Here is a 27,967-nt window from a genome sequence, read left to right as displayed (position 1 = left end):
ATGAAGAACAGCTTCCTGCCATTGCAGCAGACAGCGGTTTTGGCTGGATGTTTTCTCACACATCGACAGGCAGTTTACAAGTGAAAACTTTCACGCAAAAAAAAAAACAACAACAACAACAACAACTGTTACGGTAACAGAAATATAAAACAATTCAAATTTATCGTTGATAATGCTCTACTTCCGGCCCAGTAGATCACTTCCGTGAATCACACTTCCTGTGTGGGGTCTACTGTTTTCATGTCAACCAATCAAAAAAATTGAATTAATCGATCACTATTTGGCGACCATACCGCTCACAAGGAGCCAAATTTACCTACGCAGTTCCCTCGCCAAGTGAAGTTAACATCTAATCTAAACAATCCTGGTGTTTCCTCCTTTCAGCCCGGCTCTGAACTTGCAAAACAGTTCGTTATGTAAATTCTATACAACCAAGTTGAAGTTGTACAACATGTGTAGCTCAGTTGCATCGAATATGAACGTGTGAAATCGTCGAGTAAAGAGGAAATGGAGGTAAGTTTGTGGTCTGTCAATTTAAGGTAGAATGCATTCATTGGATGGTTTTAGTGGACGTCCAGGATTTCTAACTCATGAACACTTGAGAAAATGTAATATTGCACAGTTTAGAGCTGGTTAAGGGTTTTTTTTTTTTTTTTTTACGATCGTTGTTTATGAACATTTGAGATCAGCAACCTTTTACATATTTACTTCGTTATGAAAGTGAAAGTTGCATATGTCATCATGTTCCTGTTTATTTATTGGGAGCTGTGCGTATGAATTCTTTTTTTTTTCTAGTATCTAATTTTTGTTTGGTTGTTCGTTCGCTTTATTTCAATTATCTGCGACTTTTCCTCGAAAATCGACGAACTTCGAATTCATCGGTAGCTGCTTGCATGGAGTACATCAATTTAAACGTAATGCGTATCGTTTAATCGACATGGGTTTACAAATTAAAGCTAAATTTACCATCTCTTAAAAGAATCTCGGCCAGATGAAACAGTCTTTATAGAAATAAATTTATCGATAACTGCTTGCTTAGAGTTCGTCAATTTAAACGTACAGTACCGCTCGCGTAGACGTTAACTGCGCAGACGAATTTCATACGCTCCGACGCAGGGTAGTCAGTGGTGGTAACGCCGATTAGTTATGATAATTTTAGAATTATCCCACCCAATTGTATGGTTGGTTAGGCAAGTATGCTCCGATAAAGCTGAATTTTCCTTTTTGCAAAGAAAAACCGCTTTTTGGTGCTCTTTTAACCGTGTACCAAACTGGCGTTTGGTCTGTCCGATGTATTCGTTGTCACAGTCATTGCAAGGAATAGAATAAATGGCGTCGGCTCGTTGTTCTTTCGTGACAGGATCCTTAGGTTTGGCGAAAATATGCCCCAAACCCTTGCGAAATGGCTTTTGGAATTCCTAGGAATTCCTAGGATTTTCCTAGGAATTCCTAGGAATTTATTCCTAGGAATTCCTAGGAATTCCTAGGAATAAAGGTGTGAATTTTCACGGTAAATTCGGACTGGGAATTCCTAGGAATTCCTAGGAATTCCTAGGAATTCCCAACCATAACAACTCTGGTTCTAAAAACCTAGAAATTCCTAGAAATTCCCAGAAATTCCCAGAAATTCCCAGAAATTCCAAGTTTATAGCCAACAGGACTTGGAATTCCTAGGAATTCCTAGGAATTCCTAGGAATTCCAACTCAGAGAGCCAATGACTTTCCCTGAAAAGCTGTAAATCTAAAAAATTCCTAGGAATTTCTGGGAATTTCTGGGAATTTCTGGGAATTTCTGGGAATTTTTGGGAATTTTTAGGAATGCTTAAGAATTACTGGGAATTTTAAGCAAAAATTTGAGGCTAATGATATAAAATAAATACTTTAAATTAAAAAAAACCCAGCTAAAATTCAAGTATTCAATGAAATTTATTTAGAAGCTTAGTTAAGGCTTACATGTAAAATATTTTTGATTAATTAACATCAATGTGTGGTAATATTAGGATGGAATTTGATTTATGTTTCCTTTCTTGAAAACTTCATACGGATTAATCCTCAATTACAACTATTCATATAAAATAGTTCTAATCAATCATTAAATTTGGTTTGACACAAATTGTGAATAAAATCTGTTGATTCTTTTCCATAAAATACAATATCTTAAGTTATATTTGAAAACCAAGCACTCTTGGGAGTGAAGGGGCTAATTACAGACAAATAAAATTGATTTTTTGATTAAAATCTTGTTGTAACTGTAACAATAAATTAGAATGAAGTTATCCTAAACTGCAAACTTAGCTGCTGTTTGTACTGTTTGTATTTTTTTCCTGGGCTCACAATGAGTTGGCCTTGAATGAGGTTGTCAACAAGAACCTTGACCATTTTGTATCTGGATTCCTTGACATCTGAATTTGAAAAAAAATAATATATTAAAATATGTATGTTTAAAGCTCAGACCAGGCTTTTAAGATGGCTATGAGGAAAAGGGCATTCATTGGATTCTCAAATTGAGAAATCTCTGTTATGGAGTTAGTACATCTCTCTCATGGATTTTACTAAAAAAGGGCTGAATACATTATTTTGTTTTTATCAAGGAGGACTTCTTTATGTACAAAGGTTTGTTATGAATCTTGAATGTTCCCAAACGTGACTAAAGGAATCTTGAAACCTTACTGATAGGTTTATTTCATTGTAAAGCATAAGCTTAAGAAACTGCGGCATGCAAGTGACCGATTCGATTCTCAGAATTATTCTAGTTTCAGTTGCGCCGAGCGTTATGTAAGCTTAATTCAACCCGCTACATCTATTCTTTTATAAGATTTTGATCACGTAACGAATATCGCAATTTTTACTCACCACAAACTTTCAAAATCGTAGCTTTACAGACGGCCATTCGACCCTTGTTTGTACCAGTCAATATGTCAACTGTTTTCCCTTCTTTTAACTCCACGGCGCCAACGACTTTCTTTTCTTTTACAACACTCACGCTATTCTCGTTTTCCCATTGAACCACAATAAAAGCTATCTTTAGAAATGTTATATTAAGCAAAACAGTTGAGAAAAGCGATCAACCGATGAAAAGTACATTCAAAGATGAGCGCCAAATGGAGTCTTCTTTGTTTCCGATCACGGGCATGATCACGTGGATCTTTTAGGACTTGTCATTGGCTAGCAGAGTGAATCCGCTGGCTTGCCGATTGCAGTGTTAGGAGAAGTGCCCAACTTTATTCTGAATTCTCCGACCGGTTCTCTGCTTCTAGTAGATGGATAGCTTGGTGATATAAATAAAGATGTGAGCTCAATCTATGTAGAAATAATCGACAAGAATCGATCGTATTACAAATGCTCGTTTTGTGGCCGAAAGTTGTCGACTCGAAACTCACTTGAGTTGTGTTCATGGCAAAGGTGAGAAATAACACAAGCCAATCACAGTTTTGAATGCGACTACAAATCGTCTTTTACCCTCATATTTATAAAAGAAGGATACCACATTCGGAAGTATAAGAGATACATAGATGATCCCAGTGTACCAGTACCTAAATCTACAAAGCTTGACCGTAGAAAGCGTTCAGCAACACGTTCCAACACCGCCATCTCGATTCCTCAGTCAGTCGTTTCCACTGAACTTAAAGCAGTATTGACAACAGATTAGAGTGCGTCTTACAAAGGAGAAACATTTGTACAAGAGACAGAAGTAGCTATATGCGATTACAGAGGTGCGTTGGAACTCTGGTCCACAAATAGTTATGCACTGCCCGAAGTATAAAACAATTTTGTTGATAGCTGACAGACAGAGAAGAACAACAAGTAAACTTAAGAGCTGTTATTATTGAAGTGTGACTAGCACTTTTCATTTTTATATAAAGAAGGACTTGTAATTTGCACCAAAAATAAAAAGATGTAATGTTTTTTGGGAGATCCAGTGATTGGGACATTTAAGAAATTTAAGTTATGAAAGGAAACTTAGTTGGTATTTCTCACTACTAACAAGTCTTGTTGACAAATATTTTCAGATCAGAGTTTCAAATAAAGTAAATTGAAGACGTCATATAAAAGGTGTTTTTCCTCAAAGGGAACATTGACTACCTCTGTCTTGTCTGCATGCCAAATGTTTGCAAAGTGTGTGGATGATCCACAAGTATTGGAACTCTTACAAAAATGTTTTGTAAGAATAAAAACAGCAAAACAAATTACAGCAATTAGTCATGAAAATAGAGCAAAAACCTGAAAAAAAAAGCAGCAACAACAATCATGAAAAAAGAAAGATAAATTAGGTGTTGAATTTGTTTGTCTAAGGCATGAAATTTCTACTAAAAGTATTGTCAACAAAAAGTCTCTGACAGCATTGGAGGCAACTGAGCTTGACTGTTCCAAGGTTTTCTAACAAAGGCAACCAGTAATGTAGGTTAGGGAAGTAAGATAACAATGTAATTATTGTTAATTATTGTGGAAGTTGGCAATTTCCATTTAACATAACTGACAGCTGGTTCATGAGAAAATCCATATTAATGTAAAGATTTACTAAAACTTAGTTTGAGTAATAAATTTCATGATCTTTAAGTTATAAACATGTACATGTATGTATATCTCTTGGTAAGTTTTGTATAGCATACCTTTTATTGAGCCAAAGTTTTAAACCTCCAAAATTACTCTTTTTCTTAAAACCTTCACATTCAAGGTATTGAGAATTTCTTAGAATTTATGTGGACCTCAGGGTATTAAAATTGCCTCAAATTCAATTCCCAGAAATTCCCAAGAGTTCCACACTTCTTAAATTATAGGTAGTTTGTAAAGCTGAGAATTCCTAGGAATTCCTAGGGATTCCAAGTCCTCACAAAACTGGAGTCTTCCTTTCCCAGAAATTCCCAGTAATTCCAAGCTTTTTAAATCATAGCTAATTTGCATAGTTGGGAATTTTAGAGAATTCCTAGGAATTCCTAGGAATTCCTAGGAATTCCCAGAAATTCCCAGAAAACTGGGAATTCAGTTTGCAAGGGTCATTTGCATAATTGGGAATTTTTGAGAATTCCTAGGAATTCCTAGGAATTCCTCGGAATTCCCAGAAAACTGGGAATTCAGTTCGCAAGGGAAGCTCTGAAATAAGCATTCGTGCGTGGGTTGGCATTCAGAACGCGACAACTGGTTACAAACGGGCGCCTTAGCTGATTGTAATGTATATCGTTTAATCGCCATCGGTTTACCAATTAAAGCTAAATTTACCATTTATTAAAATAATCTCGGCGAGGAGAAACGTTTCTTAAGCTTGATCAAACGTTGTGCACTGTAAATCATAATTCTGAAGTATCACTGCTATGACACTGTAGATTATATACTAACTTTGGATCATATAATGGTGAGATTATTTGTACCTTTAGTTCGAATTAACTCTCAATGGCTTCACTTCAAACAGCTTAAATGCTTTGCCCAGTTTTTGTTAATAGTTCTTGTTCATTCTACATCAAATGCAAGGGAGCATAATTTGAAACTTCTTCACTCCTATCAGTGTCTTACTTAGCTCTGTATGGTGTTTATTTTATTTTACCACTTGATTTTTGTGGACTTGAAAGTAATTGTCAGAGTAAAGTGAAGATCAGTATTATTTCCAGTGCCTACAAGCTTCTTGTTACTAATCTGAGCCGCTTTGAATTGCTCTCTTTCTTTGCTTTTTATTTCATTGTTAACTCGGGGTCTAGAATTAACTTCTTCACTTGAGTGCCAAGTGTCAATAAAACAATTGGATTCAATCACCATTTGAAGCAATGATTTGATTGCTAAGTCTCAATGATTAGAGAAAAGGTTAAATGTTCTATTCAACTGAAATACAAAATAGTTTCAAAGACCTTGACTCTTTACTGAAAACCAGAGTTAGAAGTTAATGTAATAAATTATGGATTCATTTCTGCATTCCTGAGTGCTGGTTTGCATGAAGAATACTGAGAAAACCTTAAATAGATACCGGTTAGCATTACTAACATTAACATTCTAGTTGCAAACAGTCAATTTTCAGTAGCATTGGCAGCCAGCTCAAATTGCAATTTTGCACCTTGTCTCTATGAACTATATATATGGATGTTTTCCTTTGGAATTTTGTTTGTGATATGTTGTCTTTGTATGCATTTTTAAGAGAATCACCATGTTGTAAGAGAGTACCCTGTATATACATTAATGTTCAATAAATAAGTAAATTATGAACTTAATAAACAGCTGGTCATCTACTTTACCATTTTCATGATGTACAGAAACATTTTTTCATTGGTGCTATAGGGCTTTTGTTCCTCTCAACATTTCTTGCTTACTTGCACACCCCATGTGTTCAGGAGCAAAAAAGAAAAGCTACATTATTTTAAAACTTAATGTCTGAACAACTAACTTATAACTTTTTAATGATTTTTGCGTATTCGATTGTAAATTGAATGGTTATTCCATTTTCTAAATAGATTGTGTGTGTTGTCGTGTGTCTGTTGAGTAATACTTCATAGTTCATGTCAAATTGTGCAAAGAACAAAGAAGTGGCACATGAGGCACGGTGGAGTGTGCCATGGATGAACTTACCATATTTTGATATAAGAACCAATCAAAGTGTGTGTATAATTCAGCTTATCATATAAATAATAATAATTGATCCATATGTGTTTGACTTCCTTGCAGCTGAGTTCCAGAATATTCTGAATAGGGGTTAAGTTCCATTCCAACAGCTGCAGGTATTCTGATACTTGACTGACTGAACAGCCAGAACTTACAGTGATTCTGGCACAGAACAGTTATTTTTCCACCAGCTGGTTGAATTTTTTTTCTGTCCACCAGATTAATCACTTCCCAGTAGCTTGTTGTGAACACAATCTAACACACAATCTACTGGGTCAGTGGTTGATCTGGTGGATGGTATTATTGATTCAATCCAGCAACAGCAAGTACCTGAGAGTTTGAGTCAACTACTGCTACCATCTCACAGGAGAAGCAACTTGAAAAAGTGAGTGTTTATCTTGTATGCCTAATTGAAATAAATATAAATCTATGTATAGGAAAATAGAGATAAAGATTAATAATAATAACAATAATAGTAATGATATAGACCTTCAGCTGACAACACAGCTTCTAGTTTGCAACAGAGTATATCAACTGATAACCACAACTAATTGATTTGAGCTCCATTACATAGTACAGGTGCATGTGTAGGGATACATTATACACCAGTATAATGGTTAACATTCTCAAAATTCTTTATGATAACATCTTATTCTAGTTTATATTTAAACAAGTATTAGATAAGTATGACATAGCATAGTAAGGTAAGAACATTTAGGAATAAAGATACATCACAGATAATTCACAGAATCAAAACAAAACTGAGCTTATGTGTACTAGGATTTTGTTCCACTCATTTTGAGTCAGCCAATGAATGAGTTGCCAGTAATCTGATACTTGTGTTTGTGCTAAGATTTCTGGGATTGCCATGGGGCAAACATGGGAAGTTGTTAGAAGAAAATATGATTGTGGAGATAGATCAACACTTTTTAGCTGCTGTTTTATCAGAAATGGATTAAGATAATGTTGATACATAGGAAGTGTAAGTTTTTTAAAAAACCACAAAATATGTAATAACCATATTGATATACTACTCTGAGCCTAGTGTAAGGTTTATAGTGAAATATGGCATTGTGTAATGATCCCAAAGTATTACAAAATTAGCCATAAATCGCTAGGAAATAACTCAGTAATGTCTTGTGTGTGTATCAAATGAAGACCAAAGACCAAAAATTGAAGACTTTTTTTTTTATGCCTATTGAGGCACAGACAGTTTAAAAACCAAGCTAAAGCATTCCTCAGTGCACTAGATGTGAAATCAATGGGGTCTCCATTTTGTAGAAAGTACCGTGTGAAGCTATAAAACAAACCAAGCTAAAACGCTTTGTCATATGTGGATGGAAATTATTCATTATATACAAATTATACACAAATTTGTCACTCTGACTGAAACATATTAAGTACATGTATCGTTGTTTCCTCCTGAAATTACTGTTAGAATGATAACCCTGTAGATGAAGGTTGCAGTCAATTTTTTTTCTTGTCTGAATTAGCTCCTTGTGTATTCTTGGTTATGTCCATAGTAAGAAGAACATGTATGCCTGTATATCAGTGTAAAATGTGTAAAAGGGGATCTAAATTTCAAACTACAGTCAGCTAATGTTTGCATGGTCTTGCTGTTGGCTGACTCACAGCTCTCACCTTCCCTTAGCTGAGGCTCCACCGGGTATTTGGTATGATCACTGTCTGCTTCTGAATACTGTTGCTCATCATCTGATTTGGAGTCTTCATCTTGTCAGAAAGTTGTGGCGTATCTCTTTGACATGGTTCTCAGTCAAAATTTTCCCTTGTGATCTAATTTCCTCCATTACTGACAAAGTCTTTGTCAAAGTCAGCATGTTGTAGCAAACAATTCTTTTTGTGGCACTTGCTACATTTTTTCCAGAGGCAGGACATTGATGTACATTGTTTTGTGGGATTTCCACAGTCTTGGTATGGGTACCTTTTGTGTGGTGTCAGATTTCTTTTTGTGATTCTTGGCTATACTTAAGAGTGTTTCCACAGCTCCTTTAGTCTATGTTCTTCAGCTCAATGGTGTATATTTCTTCAGCTCGGATTATACCAATGTCCTTATCAAGTGTTAATACTTTGATTCACTTCCTGACTTCACAGCTCTTTATTCTCAGTGTTACCAATATTTAGAAGATCAGTTCATTGTTTAATACACCATAAGCAACCAGTAGATGCCAATTTTTGTTATCTGTTTTTGGTATCAATGTTTCCATCTTCATGGCTGATACTGTTAATTAAGCAGTGTTAAAAAATAGAAACTGTTGGATTCTGTGTGATCATCAACTGGTTAATATTTAGCTTTTTGGTAGGTTTCCTTTCCCACAACATTGTTCTGAGGATTATTTGTTAAGCTTTTTTTCAAATTTTTCTTTTTCAAAACGGTCCAATCCTCCACCTGATTACCTTTCAGACTGATTGGAACAGGTGTAATGACTTGCTGATTAAAGACCACCATATGCATAGGCTGTGGGAATAATTCTACACACACTGCACTGTTTACTTTTCATTAATCAAAAATAAATTAGTATCAGTGGCTAATTAAAGACCATCATATGCTTGGGCGGCAGACATGGTTAAAAAGCTACACACACTGCCCTCTCCTTTGTCACTTATCAAAAATGAATCAGTTACTTAACCATCAGTTAATGATGGTTAAGGACCATCACAGTGTTCAACACTCAAGCTGGAATTGTGCTACACACTATTCTGTTTCCTAATTGTCGCTCATGGTAAATAAATCAGTGCCACCATCCAAACACATTAAAAAAAATTTAAAATTATCACTTAGTGCTTTGTTAAGAATATATTGTTTCAAAAAGTGTGAAACATATCACTGGCTGCCTTTAGGAAAAGGATCTTAAACTTAAAAATAAATTTTATGCAACCTCTGAGCATCAGGCTTGAGACAAGACCTTAGGTTGATATTCTTTATCATATATTTTGATCTGAGTACAGTATAAGCTTAGTTGTACAAACTGGAGATGTGTCCAGTTTTCTTTGATGTTTGGCACCAGATATGTGATTATTCATATCTTCCAGGGATTTTACATTAATGGTACAAGGTCATTATTAATAAATACACAAATCTATATTGGCTTTGACACCCATTGTGATTGATTTTGTCTTTTTCAGTTATTATGACTGATGATTTTAAAATGATTGTCTTTGTAGATTTGAGCCGTGAAGAAGATAATTTTTAACAGAATTCTGTTCCAAAATAAATTTAGCATTAACTTCTACAGTTGGATCAATTAAACACTGATTAAATGGGCTGGACTGGAGGCTAGCCATTGTGTCCAGGTTTAATTATGGGAAATTAAATCACAAGGTAATAAATTGCTGAATTCTAGTTTTTATATTTTCTGTACTGCTTTTATTTTCAGAATGGGAGTGTTACTATCAAAAAGAGCGGAAACTGATGAGAACAGTTCAAAGAACATTTATGGTGACCCACCAAAGATCAATTTTTGTCTTCCAGAGATAAGTGAACTAACCCAGGATTTTAAAGATTGGAAGGATGTTCAACTCCCAATTGACATTCTGTTGTTAACAGTGAAGGACTGTGAGTTCTTAAGTTGCTACTATTACATTAATGATCCATTTAGAAGCTATTTCAAAGGGCTTGGTCCTGTATACTTTGGAAGCATTGGTGAAGATCAAGATGTTAAACTGAATGTTGCTTTGATGAAATGCTCAGAGGGCTCTAAAATTCCTGGTGGTGCTTTGACTGTTGTAAAGAATGCTGTCACTCAGCTGAGGCCAAAAGCTGTCTTTACTGTGGGCCACTGTAGTGGTATGAATCAGGAATCAACAACGCTGGGGGATGTGGTTGTTTCAGAAAAGCTCACAACCTATTCCAATCAGAAAATTACAAAGGATGGAAAGACATTTTGTGGGTTAACAACTCCTGTAAGCAGGGACATTGCTGCTCTCATTCAATATGCAGCTTATGGTTGGAATCCACCCCTAGAAAATCCTCAAGAAAGGAAAGTTGAAGTCCACTGTGGTGAGGTTTTGAGTGGTTGTGAGCTCGTACAAGCTGAGTGGCGACGAGATGAACTAGTGAAGTCATTTCCTGGAGCAATTGCAATTGAGACAGAAGGAGAGGGTAAGATCTCTTTTTCCTTTGAAGTAACTGTTACTGTAAAATCTACTTAAAGAGATATTTGGATATATTTGTATCCTGGGAGAGAAAATTGATACCTATATGATATCGGTTGTGGTTGGTAAGTTTTCCTACCAGTGTCAAGAGATGCACTGGCTTGACTGTGTGAACATATTGAACTTCAGATCAAGAGGTCTGGGTTCAAGCCCTGGGCTAAAGTGATTGTGTTGTAGTCTTGGCTTTACCCTCAGAGTGTGTCTCTATACCCAGGAGTATAGATGGCTACTGATGAACTTACCAGTTTTTCATATACATGTGGAGGGAGTAAGGGTACAGTCTTAGTGGCTGAATGGTACGGGACCTGGGAGAAGCTCATGCTACATGGACTAGCTTTGCACCTAGTATATGTAAGGTGACTTTCCAAAACATATGTCTAGTTCCTTACAAATATTTGATAACAAGTTGGTAACAATGGAAAAGGGTTAAAATCAATAGATTTTGGAGAAAATTTGTTGTTTTATTCATAATAGCTTGTTATTGTATGTCTCAGGAGTTTTCAGTGCAGCACATGAACTGAAAATGGAGTGGGTCGTCATCAAGGGTATTTCAGGATATGCAGATGGAACTGAAGAGAGAGAAAACTGGCAAACATTTGCTAGTGTAACAGCAGCTTCTCTTGTTGCCAACATTCTAAACCAGTGCAGTATTTTTGAAGATTGGCCTCATTACAAAGGTAAACAGATCAACTTTTATCTTTTTTTAGGCCTGCACTATATTTGCTCGCAGTCACTAGCTAGTCTTGTATGCTGTTTAGTTTTGTGTTTTATAAATGTGCTGGAACCGAACTACCAAAACTAAATTAAAAACATGATTAATGACCTATGATCATGCACTGAAAAATCAGAACAGCTCTTGGATCAGAAATGTTACATGTTTGTCAGCAATTTAACCGACTCTGCTAATTTTCCCGCTGAGAAGAAGACCACCAACCCCCCAATAATACACCTAAAAACTCCTCCCTCACTCACTACTTGACTGCCAACTGAAAGCGTAAGGTTGCCAGTATTTCCTCCTGCTTTTTAGGCTTTGGTCTCAAATGATCGATGAATAGCTAAGTCAATATCAGTTTGCTAGAAAGCAACTTGCCCACCTACTAGAATACAAAGATACGAGAAAAAAAAACTTCCTTTTTTAACGACGCTGCCTTCTAAACTGGCTGTTTATTTTACAGAAAGGATATTTTCCAAGTATTTTGCTCTAATTTTAAAAAGACAAGTAAATGATAGGTAACCAGACTAAAGAAAAGAAAAATTCAGTTTGTGTATGTGGGCCTCCCTATCACGTGTAAAACGATATGTATAACATGTAAGGATGCGTAATGTAATCGCAGGAAATGGCCTTAAACGAGGGAAAAACCTTAAAACTTTTAAGCGGAAAAGGAAAATCGCCAAGGCTGTGTAAAGCTTATCATCTGTCCCAATTAGTTTTTTTAAAAATATTTGTGAAGAATGCGATACAAGTGTGCATGAGCCACAAGTGCCCTTGCAAGTTTTCGTGTTAGTGAATGTCTCTCTTTTTTCCCCAAGTTGTTTATTGTAAGGAAAATATTTTTTCAAGCTTCTCGGTCGATTGCAAACAAGAGATATAAATGGTACGTCACCAAATCGGTCTACGTGGCGATGACAATTTTTGTTCCTGGTAAAAAAAAAAAAAGAGCAAGAAATCTTCCGTTTGCGTATATGGGCGTGCATATTTCGTGTAAAATGATGCACAGTAGGATGCATAATGCAATGGCACGAAGTGGCCTCGAAACCAAATTCCTCAAGAGACGTTTCATGAGAAAAGGAAATAGCTCCATTGCTACTATGAATCTGTTGGTTCGAAAAATCTGGTCTAATTTTTTTTTATTTTTACATCTGTTATCACGTAGGGGGTTCTACTAAACATTTGCCTCGGCCAGAGGTGAAACGCCGTGAGGAAGAGTCGTCTCCGAAGGACGCTCTAACTCCAAAGGAAGGAAAAACTCGTTTTGCAGGTAAAATGAGGACATATCTATGGGTGTGCCCGGTGACCCCTCCCCCAACCCCATCTTCCTTTCCCCTGCCTTTGTAAAATAAATATGCGTGGATCCAGCAAAATGGCATGAATAGTTGCAATACGTACTACTCGCTATCCCCTCATCTTGATGCTTTGTTGTGATGTCTTTATTTTTGTTGTCAAGCAAGGAGTTCCTAGTGACGCCTTGACTCCAAAGAAAATAGGTAAAATGAGGACATGTCTATGGGCGTGCCCGTTAACCCCACCCCCCAACCCCATCTTTCTTCCCTCTGCCTTTGTAAAATAAAAATGCGTGGATCCAGCAAAATGGCATGAATAGATGCAATACATACTACTCGCTATCCTCTCCTCTTGATACTTCGCTGCAAGGAGTTACCAGCGACGAAGATTTAGAGAGGCTTTCGCAGAAACTCGAAAAATGGAAGACAGTCGGGCGTCATCTCGAAATTGTGGAAGCAAGATTAACGGCGTTTAACAATGAAAATAGGGAATGGTCTGAAAAAAAACGGCAAAAGGTTATTACATTAGCAAGAGAGGGAGGGCTCAGCTGCAACATACTCATAAGACACCTAGAATCTCCCGCCTTACCCCTCCCCTCCTTTTAGCCCAACCCCCATTTTATAAACCACACACAACCCAATCGGTCCAACGAGGGGCTAATGTTCGAATTTAAGCTTTAGAAACTCATAGTTACTACAATATTTGAGGTTTTCCCTAATGTTTGTCTTAATAATAATTTCACTTGTCAGAACAGAACAAATCATGTTCGTGAAATGAGCCCACGCTACTCTCCTTCACGGGAGGATCGAACACTGTACTCGTGAATTAGGGGCAAATCAAACCCCCCAACCTCCGCCTTCCCCCCCCCCCCCCCCCAAAAAAAAAAAAAATCACCGTAGTGATCAGATAGTGAAAATGTGAATATTTACCTTCGGAATTAAAGAGTGACGTCGTCAAATTTACAAATTACAGATGGAAAGAATAATTCTCCTTATTGTTCAAAAACCCTTCTCGAGTGATTTTCTTTTCGATGTGGGAGAAAGAGAATTTTTACCAAGCTACTTGTTTTTTGTCTACAGACTCGTCTGTAACAGAATTTTGGGAATGGTGCCGGAATCAGTTGAGGGCGTTTTTCAACACCATGTGTCAAGTGAAAATAACACCATGGGACCCAGACAACACGGTACACATTAATAGCATTTACATACAAGTAACGTTTTTACAAGACCACAGGAAACCTGACGGAACAACGAAAAAAAAGCTGGGAGACAGCAGTGAAGTATTTGAGGGTGACGAAGATCATCCCATCCGTAGACGAATTCTGGTGTATGGAAGACCTGGAATAGGAAAGTCTACTTTCACTCAAAAAGTAGCTGTGGATTGGGCAAATGGCAGAACGAAGATCCTCGAAAAGTTCAATCTTTTACTGTTAATCAGGTTACGAGACGTTTGTGGTATTTCGGACCTCTGTACCATGTTAAAAACAGCGGAACTATTGTCTGCTGATGACCCGATGGCAGTCAATTACTTGTGTGAATATGTCTGTCAGAACCAAGAGAAAGTGCTGCTCATTTTGGATGGATATGATGAGTACAGCGGTGGAAAATCGTCCCTAATTCACCAGATTTGGAGAGGCAGTCAACTGAGAGACTGTTGTGTAATGATCACAACGCGGCCAGTGAAAGAGGATGAGCTTAGAGTGCCAAGTCACGCTCAGTTTGAACTTAACGGGTTCGATAGCCGGGAACAGAAGAAACAGTTCGCAAGTAAGATTCTTCCTGATGAGGAGGACGTTAAAGGGCTACTTGAATACCTAAGAAAGCATGACCTCATGAAGATGGCAGAGATTCCACTATTATTGTTGATGTTGTGTCTTCTGTGGAAAAAGAAAAAACCTCAATTACCAACGTCTCGTGGCGAAATTTACGTAGAATTTATTCAGACTCTCTTGGATCATATGGCTATTAAAGACTCAGACAACGTCGCAGCAGGTAAAAGCATAGATGAATATCAAGAGGAACTTTCCAAAATAGGAAAACTTGCATTCGATGCTCTTTTGGAGGACTGCCTTCATTTTAACTTCAGTAAATTTCCGCCAGGTGATCTCTTCGAGAAGCTTATTCATGTCGGTTTTTTCCAAGTTTCCAAACTTTCTGCTTTTAACCGTGAGAAGATCGTGTCTTTTCTTCACAAGTCCGTTCAGGAGTTTCTTGCCGCTTGGTTCATCGTTCAAGAAGCGAAGGTTAAGAAGAATGAAACCGTCACCTGCTTGTCAGGAATGGATACGTTTGAAAAATCAAGGAAGATGGCTGAAGTTCTAAAATTCGTTTGTGAGTTGTCATCAGAAGCTGCTGGCATTGTTTTTGATCATCTACGTTATGTCGGAGAGAAAGAAGGTCTCACAAATTACAATTTTACTAGGACGCCTTCTGTCAAAGATTTGTCTCATGCACAAAAGGAGTTTATTCTATTCTGTGTCGATTATTTGTTTCGTTGTCCAGCCTCAGACAGACTAGCTGTGTATTCTGCATTTCTCTCATGTGTTAACCATGTTGTAATACTTGATGAGGAACACTTGTCTACTGCTGCCAAAACGCACTTCTTCAAAGACACCACCAGCTTTCCGAACTATTTATTTCACTTAGATCGGAAGTTTAATTTATTTTACTTATATAGGGAGAGTAATTATGATAATTTTCTATCCATATTGTTTGACTTGAACGCGGTTGTTTTAACGTGCTCTGGAGAAATTAAAGATGTTAAAAAATACGCCGATTTAGGCAAGGCGGACTTTTTCCTCAAAAAAAGCGAAATGAGAAACTTTATTTATCTACGTCGCATAACAAATACTGTTTTTCGTTCTAAACTTTTTCATGAACTGATATCAGCGCCGATTTGTTCTTCTCAGCCACCTGTGGATAATCTGCGAAATAATGAAGACGACAACATTGCACTGTCTTTGACTGAGAACAGATCTGACCAGACACAACAACATTGTTTGTCACTGGTGAGAGAGGTTAAGTTATATCCGGTAACAGTTGAGGATATTGTTCTGTTGAAGAACTTGTTTCCCTTATTAACAGCTCCTCGAAATATTTCTATAACTAAGAGCGTGACAGATGCCTTGGAAGGTAATTTGATTGAGAACGCGATTCACAGAATTAATTTTACTGACAATCTCCACAGTTTAAACCTTCGTGGTATCAATCTAACAGCAAAGTGTGCTGCTTTTATTGCTGAGTCACTGCACCACTCTCCAAACTTGCATAGGCTCAGCTTGTCATGGAACCCCTTACACAGCGGTGTGAGTCTTTTGGTTGAGAATCTTCATCACACTCCACAGTTGACTAAGTTAGAGTTACGTTATGTACAAATGGGAGAAAAGGAATGTGCTGCACTGGCTGTCTCATTACAGTACTTAAACAAGTTAGAAATACTGAATATAGCACACAATGCACTGGGTCACGGGATCATTGAACTGGCCAAGAACCTGAACAGTGTACCCAATCTGACTCAGCTGGACCTGTCGTATACAAATATGGGTGAAGATGAAGCATCAGCACTGGCTCGTGCACTAAAGGATGTACCAAAGCTGAGCCATCTTCATCTAGACCGCTATCCACTTGGTAGAGGAGTCAGGGACCTGGTTCAGCATCTCAGTAGTGTTCCTCGGCTGATGGCCCTTTCCCTGTTAAGTGTTCAGATGACAAAGACAGAGCTTGAAGAGTTGTGTACAGCAGCAAATGGGAGAGGCATCGCTTTGTTCACTAATTACCATGTAAGAGTCTTTTTTTTGTTTTACTCAGTTGTATCTAATCTTTAGTTAGACGTTCCTCAGAATAGCACTAGATTCCAGCAAGTTGCTTTTGATAAAATTTATCAGAGTAGTCTGCATGGGAAAGATGTAGACATCAGGAACAGTCACTGTTTTCGAAATTTTCTATTTCTATTTTGTGACGTCAGGAGCAATTGTTGGGGATGGCGGAGACCGTAAACAGCCCATGTTAAGTACTTTTATGGTTCATGTATTGCTTCTTTGACTATGGTTTCGAGAAAAATTTGTCTAAGATTAAATTAAGACATAAACAAATTTAGCTTTCAAAACTTTGATATTATTTACAGACAGTAGTTTCCAGTGTAGTGGATGCTTGATTACTGAAACCTAATTGAAAACTTTGGGAGTTTGATTCATTCGAGTTCATTCGATTGGCCTTTGAGTTTTAGCGAAATCTTGTTAGAGAAATCTTCTGTAGCTATGCCTTACATAAGAGAGAGAAAAAAAGATGAATTGTGAGAATTTTTCTCGGACCAAACTTCTTTGCGCAATGGTAATTTTTGAATTTTTTAGGCTTGTGTTGCTATTATGAGATGCTTTTATTTGGGTTTGATTATGTGCCCTGAAATTACTATGAACCCGTACATGCTTTGGATTTGATGACGTTGTTCCCTACAATCTGTACCAGAATCTACTCGCTTTTATTAACAGGAAGTGTTAACCCAACAAAATAGAAAGAACCAAACAAAAAAGGTTTTTTCTTGTGTTAAATCCAAATGCGTGTTTTGAAAAGCGAAAATCATGTTGATTCTATTGTCATAAATTTACGTTTTAAAGGTTTGTACTGATGATAGGAAATAATTCACCAAAAGTTGTAGGTTAAAATATTAACATCCAAAAAGAAACTGACACGGTGCTATAATTTACTTGCACTTAAATGGTTTCATTCTTCTTATTTATCAGTTGGATTCTTTTTGTCTTTAGCTGCACTGCTCATGTTGAGTAACTCTGTCAGATGCTCGTAGGGCCCTCGGTCGCCTTTGTCATAGAAGCCTATTTTTTTTTTCTTTTAAGAAAAATTAAAGAAAAACATTGTAAATAGCGAATTTGTGAAAATGACTATTTCAAACCTTACACTCTAAAACCTTTTTGGTGTGTTAAACGAAAATATAACACAGAATAAAGAGCAAAGTACTCTAGGGTTGGTAATAAAGCAAAAAGAGATAATAGCGAGAAGGAATTGGAAAAGAAGACAGGCGGGCACAAAATTCAATGGATAAACAGATTAATTCAACTAGTCGTGAGAAGAAGCCTTTGGAGGCGAAGTTTCCATTAACATCTAATTCAGCTGAAAGATCTAGGAAAGACGTTATGTTATGGAACCTGTAAAATTAGCGCTTGAAGAATGAATCATTGCTGTGCACCAGCCGTAAGCGCCCTGCTAGAAAACAAACGAAAAATCAAAAGAAATCATTTTAAAAGCTTAAATTTCATAGGCGCGACCCGTGACACGCGGCTACTAGTCAAACTTGGCACTGCGCTATAATTTACTCGCTTTTAAATGGTTTCCTTATTCTTATTTATCAGTTGGATTCTTTTTTAAGTGTCTCGTATATGATTCAAACGGTTTTTTCAGAAAAGTACGGTTACATTGAGAGGAGAGTTCTTTACTTTTGGGAACGTCAAGGAACACATTACATCGAGGACTCCGGGTCATCAAAAAGAAATATTTAGGGTTGTCTGTCTTTCAATCGTGTAACAATTATGTTGGTGGAGAGGTGAACTGGAGTAAAACCCGTTGCGTGTAGTCGTGTAAGGTTGGAAAATTGTTAAATCGTTGATTTACTCTCGGGCAGACAATAACTTAGCTAATACTTTGTGTGCGGAAAATAAAATAATTTCGAAGGTACTAGACAGTTTTCCTCCCCCCAAAAAAGTTAGTATTTATTGTAATTTATGTGTTTGTTTGTAAACCTTCACCTCATCTTAATCGTCAGGGAGCATTGTTTTTTGTTATTTGTAACTGAGATCGTTTTCCTTGTTGTAAAATGGTTTTAGTCACTTGTAGCTATTTGAATTCAAAAGTGAATGTCCTCTTTCACTGCTCGCTATATGGACAAACGTATTTGAATGCGACGAATATTTATCTTGTGTGTTAAAATGTAATTTGAGTGTCGTATAGAATTAATGAAACAGGTGTATTTTTCCAAGCGAAGGAAGCTTAACATTCCGATATACGTGGGGAGTATCAAGGTGCTTTAAATATTTATCTGGTGTGAAAATGCAAGTTGAGAGTTTCACATAATTGGTGCTGTGGTTGATGTTGTGTCCTTTTTTTGTCCTGTGATAGGTACGTGAAATAACAGGTGAAAGGGTGATCTATCGACTTCTTACAAAAGCTGAGCTTAAAAGAAAAGGAATAAGTTTCAGAAAAGAGCAAGATGGTGACGACGACGACGACGATGACGATGATTATGATTTTGAGAGTGATGATGATGATGACGACGAAGAGGAAGATAGCGATGATTTCGATGATGATGATGAAGATGACTGAGCGCACGGAAGAAAAGGTTCCATGGCAACTGATTTAGCGAGCAGTAAGAAGAATGATATTTCAGAATATATTCCATCAAATATTTTTGCTCGCGCGCGGGATTGGTCTAAATGCATCGTGTGACCGAATATCCACTAGCTCAAAACTGGAGAATATCCTTGAGTAAACCCTACCTGATATTCCCCGATTTTCAAACTTTTCGTCCATTACGGTTGTTGTTGGCTGTTGGTTGTTGGTTGTTACAAAAGAAAGTTCATACAGTTGTACCAGCGAACACTGAAAAGTGAACATCATCTAATAAACGGTGAACTGTTCGTAAACACTTTCCCCGCGCATTGCAAAAATAGTCCAAGGAAGATAAACACAATAGCCTCCATTTGGCGCAAAAATATATTCGTATATTTGTCCTTAGATATTATCTGTTGCTCAAAGCTCTCACTTTTCCTCGAGCTTTACTCTCGGAAACTTTTCACATCTCGGAACAGATAATTTCCGAACAGCAACAGAAACGAAAAACAACGTGCATATATTCGCGCCAAATGGAGACTACTGTTTATTTAGAATTTCGCATATTGCTGGACGTGCTTACTGTCTCTTACAGCTTTACACCTATACTTCAGCATAACGTATAAGAGCAGCGTCGAGTTCAAATTGGAAACTTAGATAATTTGCCGTCGGTATTTCCCTCCTCAGATCACGCAAATTTTTGTGATTTCACGCTGTTGTTTTGCAGGGGACTGCTGAGAAATGAACTGAGTTTTAAAACGCGTGTGCTGAGCTATTGTTCTGCTCATAATTTAGACCTTAAGTTTGTCGTGGCGGTTTGCTGAAGTTCCCAAATTTCTAGACCCACGTGAAACGTCTTATACTGTAACCGGAAATGCAAGTTCTTTTTAGCAGTAAAATACCTGGATGTTACTCAGTGTTTTCGCCGATCTGAACGCGAAACGAATTTCTTAGGATGTCAGAGTAAAATAGTTTAGCATAGATCCCAAACGTGGCTTCTTGATGCGAAGAAAGAGACTCCTTTAGTCGTTTATGCCTAGCTCTCCTCTTTTGGAGACAGTCAAGGGTGCGAAGTGAGACATTGAAGGTCTGGGAAGGAGTGAGAGGAGCTTCCTTTCCTTCCCAAACCTCAATTTTCACTCTCCCAATAATTCGATCTTTTCAAACAGCTGAGACCCTGGCAGAAGACATGCTCAATTTATTTAAATTAATTAATTCAAATTAATCAACTCGATTACTTCAAACTAATTAGTTCAATTAATTCTACTTAGCTGACAAGTTTATTTTCTCTTTACGAAAAAAGCCGACGTTGAGGAAAGGAACAGATGAATGATTCCTTGAGCTTGAATCAGTTCACAGGTAGCGTTATACTTTGAAGTAGGCATATTTTTCGATGCTTTACATTGATGATGCTTGAAATTGGAGATATATGGAAAATTTTTCATTATCAGAAAATTTTAAGTCGATAATTGGTGTTACAAGCTTAAATGCTTGTTTGTCTCACTTGTCATTGTAAAAAACAATTTAGTTGGTTTACTTTTACCCAACGTTGTGACTTTGTTTAGCCTCACTTTTATTGATTTATTAAAAGGATTTTTGTGAAATATTCTTGTCTCTTTGTAGTTATAGAAAGTACAGATGGCATGAGTGGTTGAAAAAGACCCTGGATACGACCTCTATTCTTGTTGCCTGGATCCTAAAGCACAGCCATTGAAATAGTTCTTTTACAGCTGAACGCACCGCGCACAGAGTGATATTTGTGTGCAGAGTTTGAATTCAAGAGACTAGTATGTAGTCTTTAGTTCGATATAGGCAGCCCCTGGACGAGAGGAAAAACTGGTTCATTTTCTTGGTTTTGATTTGCATTTTTTTCCTCGATAATTTATCGCAGAATCTGTCGGCCCGACTTGTATAACAATAACGCCTTTCGTGTCCCACCGACCGATCGTTTTACTATTGTTTTTTATGATTTGTTTGTTTGTTTTTTTCCCTATAACCACTTGTTTATTTCCGCAAGCCACCCTTCCTCCCATGAGTTGTATTACATTGTTTCTTTCAATCAGCAGGGATTAAAAGGCATGTAAGCATCTAAGCATCCTCTCCTCCGTGATTTAATTCTATTTAATGTTAAACCTGGCGACGAGAAAAACACAAAAGGCGGAAAAAAAGACAGAAATCATTGCAAGCAGTCTCCTTCTTTGTCCTCTTTCCCCTTCTTCCCCCATTTCTCTTCCGCAAGAGCGCATCAAAGCAAGCGTGATATCCCAAACATTTATGATATTTCTCGTAGACAGAACCTACGATGGTTTGTTACGTTTCGGGCTTAATTCCTGGAAAGGGGGATTTTTGTTTGCGCTAGCTATTAATAATTAGAAGACCAGATTGGTTTCTTTTTTCAAATTATTTTATTTTAGATCACATTCAGATTGTTTTGCAGCCCAATTGGTATCACGGACAACAAACAATTTTCACTTTCTATATAAAATCAACATCGTTTCCCATTGGCAGGAAACGTGTTACATAACTTAAGGCGGTTAACTCGTTGCAATTACAATTAACTGGAAGCTGATACAATGCAACTACTTAAAATGGAACCAGTGTTCATGAGAAGGGATAACTTTAGAGGCTTTACATAACGCTACACTTTGATAAGGTGCTAGCGACCTCACCCAAGACTGGTATCATTTGCAGTGCTCTATCAAAGAATCCCGGTTTTTTAACTTGCCGTTGTCGGCTCTGATTGAGTAGCAGCTGTTGTCTCAAGCTCTCCACTGTCTTCTCCATGCTTTCATTTGATTTTTGCATTTGTGCAAGTCGTTGGCTGAGTACCTGCTTTTCTTGCATGAAATTTCGTCTGTGTTTTTCAGCTTCCATCATTCTCGCCTTTACCATGTTCTCGATTTGTTGTCGTTGGGCCGCTGCTTCAGCTTCCTTTTTTTCACGGAGTCTCCTGTTTTGCCTGCAGCATTTCCATCTAATTACCAAACAGGAAAAAGTTCAAGTAAGACAGCTATAGGAGAGTCATGATGAAAAATATTATGGCATCTAATCTTCTTCACCCCTGGGCTAAAATCATCAAATTTCTCATTCACTGAGAATGAATTTCTGGGAAAAATACTGAAAAATCTTTCACAGAAAACACCCAATGGGATATGTTCTTGCTAGCGTGATTCAAACTAAAGATATATTTTAAGGAATTTGAAGGTGAATGTTATTACGAGGCAATATTCTTATAACAAAAAAATTAAAGAATAATGAATCTAATTTGACACATCACAAAATTACATTGGAATGGAACCAAGAGAAAATAAGCAGGCAGAGAGGGCGGCCCCCGCACCAGGACTCGTTTAGACAAGATGTCAGCCTTTTGTTTGTTTTTATTTCACCCGCCCTGGTACGAAATCGGATGTTACTCAAAAAACCTAGTTCCCTGGAATGAGTGTGCTCACGCCTTTTAAAAAGGCTTACTTTTCTACGTCTTTAATTGGATTTCACTATATTTCATCGCCATAAAATTCGTGTGTCTGTGCTTTCTGGAATCAAAGACGTGCATGTTTAGCGCTTCCGTCTGAGAAGGCAAAACTCACAAAAAGCAGTCAATTGTCCGCTTTGTTCCTTTATTCTATTTTTGTGATCTGGACAAGTGGAAATCGTCAAAAGATAGATTTGACGATGGAAAATATCTTTTGAAGCGTGGAGTGAATTCTTTAGTGGTTGTGAAAATGTCGGATCAAAGTCACTATCTGAGAAACTGCACACCTACCCCTCCCCTGACCCAACATTAACCCTAACTTGTTATCATTTGATTGTTGTTGAGTTAGGGGAGGGGTAGGTGTGCAGTTTCTCAGATACTGACATTGACTCAAAATGTCTTACTTCCTTATGGCGCTGACGATTTTCTTGTTGTAAACGTTCGTATTCCTCCTTAAATGAGAACGAAAAGTCACATCAGTATAGGCTTTGTCTAGCAGATGATGAAATTCTATATCCTCGCCATTGAAACTAAATTAATCCAGCAATGTTTTTGACAAAGAACAGAAAAAGAAAGCATGAACTTCAATCAGCTTTTGTTCTCTTAATAATCAGTTGATTAATTTTGTTGAGGAAAGGATGTTATTTTTCGTTCCTTTTAGTTAGCCGCAGAATGAAAACAAAAAAAATTCCTATTCCATTTTCCAATCCCAATTTTCCTTTCTCATTCCTTTTCCCATTTCCCTTTTCCCTATTCTTCATTTCCCTTTCTCCGTTCCCGGCATTTATCATTCTCAATTTTTTTTTCCGTTAAAAAGTAATATGATAAACGAATCGATTAAAATTGCATCATGAGTACCTCAAGTTTTATCTTCTCTTGCTCTTGATAGGCTTTGGCGGCAATTTCTCGACTCAAGTTCTCGTCAAAGTCCTTTAATTGTTTCAGTACGCCCAAGTATTGTTGCATTTCTCTCATAAGTTCCTGTGATAAAAGTAGAACTTTCACTTACATCGTTGCTTTGTCTGTTGGTTTTCTTTGTGGTAACTACCAAGAGATTATAAAGTTATATCATCTTGTAACTACATAATAGTTACTAAGACCAAGAATCGCAATGTACTTGTATTAAAGGAACTGAATTCGGTTGTATTTTTTTTGTCTGTGAAACTATTAATGTCATGGAAAAAAAAGAAAGACACAGATTAGAAACCTTGTAACTCATTAATTTGTCTTATTTTTGGTCTGAATTTTTAATTCCAAGTAAACCTCTATTTACCGGATGAAACTCGAAAAACACAGCAGCACAAACTTGTTTAGCTCCGGTGGCACGAGCTTTGTAGTCCTGCTCAATCTTTTTGTAACCTGCTACAATGTCATCGAACATGACTTTGGCGCCTTCCTTTCCGTGGAGTTGGTCGAGGATTGGGTCCAAGTGTTGTTTTTTAAGTTGCTTCAGGAGAGCGTCACAAGCCTCTCGCGTAAACCGATCATTCTCAATCTACCACGTGGCATACTCTCGGTCTGCAAACGACTGAGAAATAATAAAAAAAAAGAAATAGACCTTTTATATTCACAGTGAATACCAGTGTTCATCTTTCCGTGCTGTTGTTAGTTCCCAAACAGCAACTGGACATTTATTGGTTGTTTCTGTAAGTAACTTGTACAAAAAGAAATTGAAATTTAAGAACATTTCTCCCCAGTAAGTCCAACAATGAATGCTGGGAAGCACTGTAACTATTATTTCGGGCATTCATGGTTGTATATCCAGACAGTTACTAAATATTTATCACTTATTAATTGGAGTTAGGTCGATGCTGCTATGAAATGAACAAGCAGTAGCCTCCACCTGGCGCGGAAACGTGCACAAAAAACAGTCATCAGAAAATGTGTAACGACAAGCGTTGGCAAAGTTTGAGGAAAGTTTTGAGCCTCGTCGAAAAAGAACTAAGGATATTTCATTGCTTTGGAAATGCTTCTGCACAACCTATTCTTTTCACCGCACTCGATTTCGGACCAGGTACTCTGCTGCTTTTAGATATTTCACCAAGATCCCAAAACCTTGAGTTAAATCATAAAGATTTTGTCCTGTTAGAATTCTGTCACATATCGAAAATTTTATTCATCCCCACAAAAATGTTGGGAAAACAATGGACGAAGTTTGCAAAAGTTCGTCGGCATCAATTTATTCCAAAGTACTGAATGAGGAATGTTTAAGCAATGTGTAAAAACTCCTTACCGCCAGTTCGTTCAGGTACCTCTCGGTTGTAATGGAGGATATTCCGATTGTTTCAGCTTGGAACTCACCAATTGCTTGGTCAAATGCCGTTTCATGACATTTACGAATTTCTTCGGAGTCACAAGGCAGCTGATTGGACAGTTTTGAAAGCATGACAGCGCTGTAGACATTCATGGCTTCGTGCGTTGATTCAGAACATTTATCTGTTACAAATGTGTCCCAAGCTGACTGTACATTAGGAATCACTCCAGGAGTGTTGATGGCCTGCACGTAAAGCTCAACCAAGGCGGCCAAACCTGGAAACAGAGTGGGTCATTGAGGGATGAAAATTGTCTTTAAGTTTAAGGATATACTTAATAAGAAAAGTATACATCAGACAAACGGTGTAAAAAATAATCTAAAATTGAAACACATGGCATAAGATTGTGACTCCCATAATTCAAGAAGTCGGCGGCGACTTAAGATTCTAGAGATTAAGCTAATCCCTCGAAATTTGTCTTCAAAACCAGTAATCTTCGTCTGAAAAATACATAGAAATCTGAGAGAAGTTACGAGTTGCTCTCTCACGGGAGATGAAAGCCAAACGAAGACCTTACTGTAGGATTGTATACTAGGATTGTTGTACGTCTCACTCGGAGCATGTGGTGATTAGACTGATACTTTATTCAATGCAATCACATGTATTAGATTACGCTTCCGGTGACGTAAGTCATGAACACTACACTTACCAGTCACAAGTTCTCCGTCGTTGAAGCTGTGCTTAGGAGTAAGAGTTCTTTTCAACAAGACCTTGAACTTCTCTATCCCAGAGAAGAACTCACTGTTATCTGACTTTTGTTTCTGTTGATGTTTTTCATGACCTCTTCACTTACAGATGTTGGTGGCAATTTGAAGGCTTCGAAGCCAGGGAAGAAACGCAAAATGCTTTCAGCGACTTGTTGGGTGTGGTCTGCCTGTCCCATTCCTTAGTTTCTTTGAAAACCCGGTTGGTTTAAAAAGCAGTTGTAATAAGGAACCAGTCATTTTCTATTGGGGTGGGAGCCGAGGATTATATTCTGGAAGGAAGATGGTTTTCAGTGGGGAACGGAGGGGGGATCAGTCGTTGCCAACAGAGTATGAAGGGGATACTATGGACAATTGACTACCAATTAATTGCTAATGAAGGGGGGGAAGGGGGGGAGGGTCACAAGACTATTACAGAGTTTTTTAGGAGTGATCAGGTGAACCTCCGTTGTGACAAAACCAAGATCCTCTGTCATTCCTTTCATATTAACGTTTATATATCAAGCCAATACAATATTTAGATCCCCATCGCCGAGGGTAAGGAGCACATTACAATGCGATCAGTGATCACTGTAATCAAGGTAAACCAGTCAATCAGTCCCTCTTTGTTTATAGAACACGACTACGTTTTAAGCAAATTCAATATATAAATTAACAGAGCAGACTTATCCAATTACTGTATGCAAAAAATAAAGAAAGCTTTTGTCTTTATTTTTGGTAGAGTTAAGAGAACGTCTGAATTTAGACGTCTTGCAGAGAGATATATGCATAGTTACAAAATAAAAAACAAGTTTCTTCCATTTCCAAAACCAGTAAATCTCCAAAAGGTTAAACAATAAACCTAAAAACATAACCATGTTCTCGAACATTCGGGTATTTTGTTCATATAACAAACTCTAAGAGTCTATTCCGAGAAAACAATGATATAATCAATATTTCTGCGGCTGTGACAAAGAGGTTTGATGATTCCTTTGTTGCATCCTTGAAATGCCAGGAACCGTTCTTGTAAAGCTTCTTCTTCCTCTTCCCTTCCCTTTTTTTTTTTATCCACCGTAATCATAAAAATCAAAATTTCCTCGATTGTGATTGGTTTAAAAAACTCCTGTTTTTCACTTATTCACTTGCCAAGTTGTTATCGGACAGTTCAATAAGCTAATCACTTTCAAAGTTGTAGTTTAAATCAACCAGTCACAACCTTGGTTTCAATCACCATAAAAACAGTGTACAGGCTCCTAAATTGGGACTTTCTTCAAAATGGAGAATTTCCCCATAAACAATATTTTAGAAGATTTTGATTCATTTTTATGATTAATTGGCAATAAGACGTCGCGACGCGTAACTCGGTTTGTAATTGTACTGAGGCCCTATTAATGGTTATCGGAAAACGGGATATTTCGGTAAAAAATATAGAGATACGGGTATTTAGGCGGAAAATTAAATAGATACGGGATTTTTAAAAAAAGATTCCCTACCCCCTACGGCTTTTTCCATTTTGCGCCACTTTCCCGGTTACTTATTACTTTGAAGTCACCTCAGTCCTTTGACAATTCTTTACAGAATGCTACATAAGAGCATACCATCGATAAACATGATGTCTTATTTGCACGTAATTTCTATTTGAAATACGAAGCACCCCAGGGAAATGTATTTTTCGTTATCAGGTACCTAAACATATCACGCTCAATGACGTCATCATGGTAACTAGCGTTGTGGGGATACGAACCACAAGAATTAGCGGGATACGGAATATTTTGGCCAAAAAGTAATGGGATACGGAATACTCAGACCCCTCCTAATGGGGTCTGTATGCTCGTGTTGCTCGAATAATTTTCGTTCTCTCACCATGGGGTAGCGCCACTTGGTACGTTTTACCCAATAGGATAGTCCAGATGTTTATGCATATTTTATAGACTAACTGATCTGAGAGATACTAGAACAGCTGGTGGAGGTGAACCTCATCTCTGGCACAATGGGCAGATCTTGATGAATACCAAAACGGAAATAATTTCACAGAACTACACTCGTTTCCTATCTTGAGTACTTATAAAATATGTCAGTGAAGTTGAGTCAATCTAAACACAAATTCCGTGACGTATACTATCACTTGTCACGCAACATTCAACATGTCCTTAAGGAGTCACGAAATGGTTTTACTTCAACAGTTCGCTGAACATTTCTCTTTCTTCTAGTGGCATAAAGCTCATCTATAATATGTTGAGCCAAACTATTACTACTACAAAGAGCGATCGATAACAATGAAACATATTTTTAAAACGTTTAGCACTTCCGGCTTGCGGCTTATCACGTGATCGGCAAGCTCCAATGGTCGTGGAATGCAGAGTTCCCTCGTGAAATCATGCAACTGGCTGATGCAGTGAAGTTAATAT

At 37.4% G+C, this 27,967-nt stretch overlaps 1 protein-coding gene and 1 pseudogene across 1 annotated transcript; one reads left to right on the top strand and one right to left on the bottom strand.

The window, feature by feature from the left end:
* Window positions 1-25,759, bottom strand: part of LOC131770363 (guanylate-binding protein 7-like) — a 36,071-nt pseudogene extending 10,312 nt beyond the window's left edge.
* On the top strand, window positions 326-20,751 carry LOC136279719 (NLR family CARD domain-containing protein 4-like). The gene is made up of 7 exons (XM_066163697.1): window positions 326-513; window positions 6,646-6,967; window positions 9,978-10,702; window positions 11,250-11,432; window positions 12,630-12,734; window positions 13,837-16,535; window positions 18,883-20,751. The coding sequence occupies exons 3-7, from the start codon at window positions 9,979-9,981 to the stop codon at window positions 19,084-19,086; spliced, it is 3,915 nt and encodes a 1,304-aa protein (XP_066019794.1). The 5' UTR covers window positions 326-513; window positions 6,646-6,967; window position 9,978; the 3' UTR covers window positions 19,087-20,751.
* Window positions 25,760-27,967: the final 2,208 nt, after the last annotated feature.

The sequence above is a fragment of the Pocillopora verrucosa genome, chromosome 3 (genome assembly GCF_036669915.1).
Source record: "Pocillopora verrucosa isolate sample1 chromosome 3, ASM3666991v2, whole genome shotgun sequence".
Taxonomy (NCBI): domain Eukaryota; kingdom Metazoa; phylum Cnidaria; class Anthozoa; order Scleractinia; family Pocilloporidae; genus Pocillopora; species Pocillopora verrucosa.
This window is presented reverse-complemented; position numbering and strand designations above follow the sequence as displayed.

Excerpts from the sequence above, each read along its gene's own strand:
- LOC136279719 (XM_066163697.1), top strand. The coding sequence starts at position 9,979 with ATGGGAGTGTTACTATCAAAAAGAGCGGAAACTGATGAGAACAGTTCA. Across the intron at positions 11,433-12,629 it reads AGATTGGCCTCATTACAAAG|GGGGTTCTACTAAACATTTG; the intron begins GTAAACAGATCA and ends GTTATCACGTAG. Across the intron at positions 12,735-13,836 it reads AGGAAAAACTCGTTTTGCAG|ACTCGTCTGTAACAGAATTT; the intron begins GTAAAATGAGGA and ends TTTTGTCTACAG.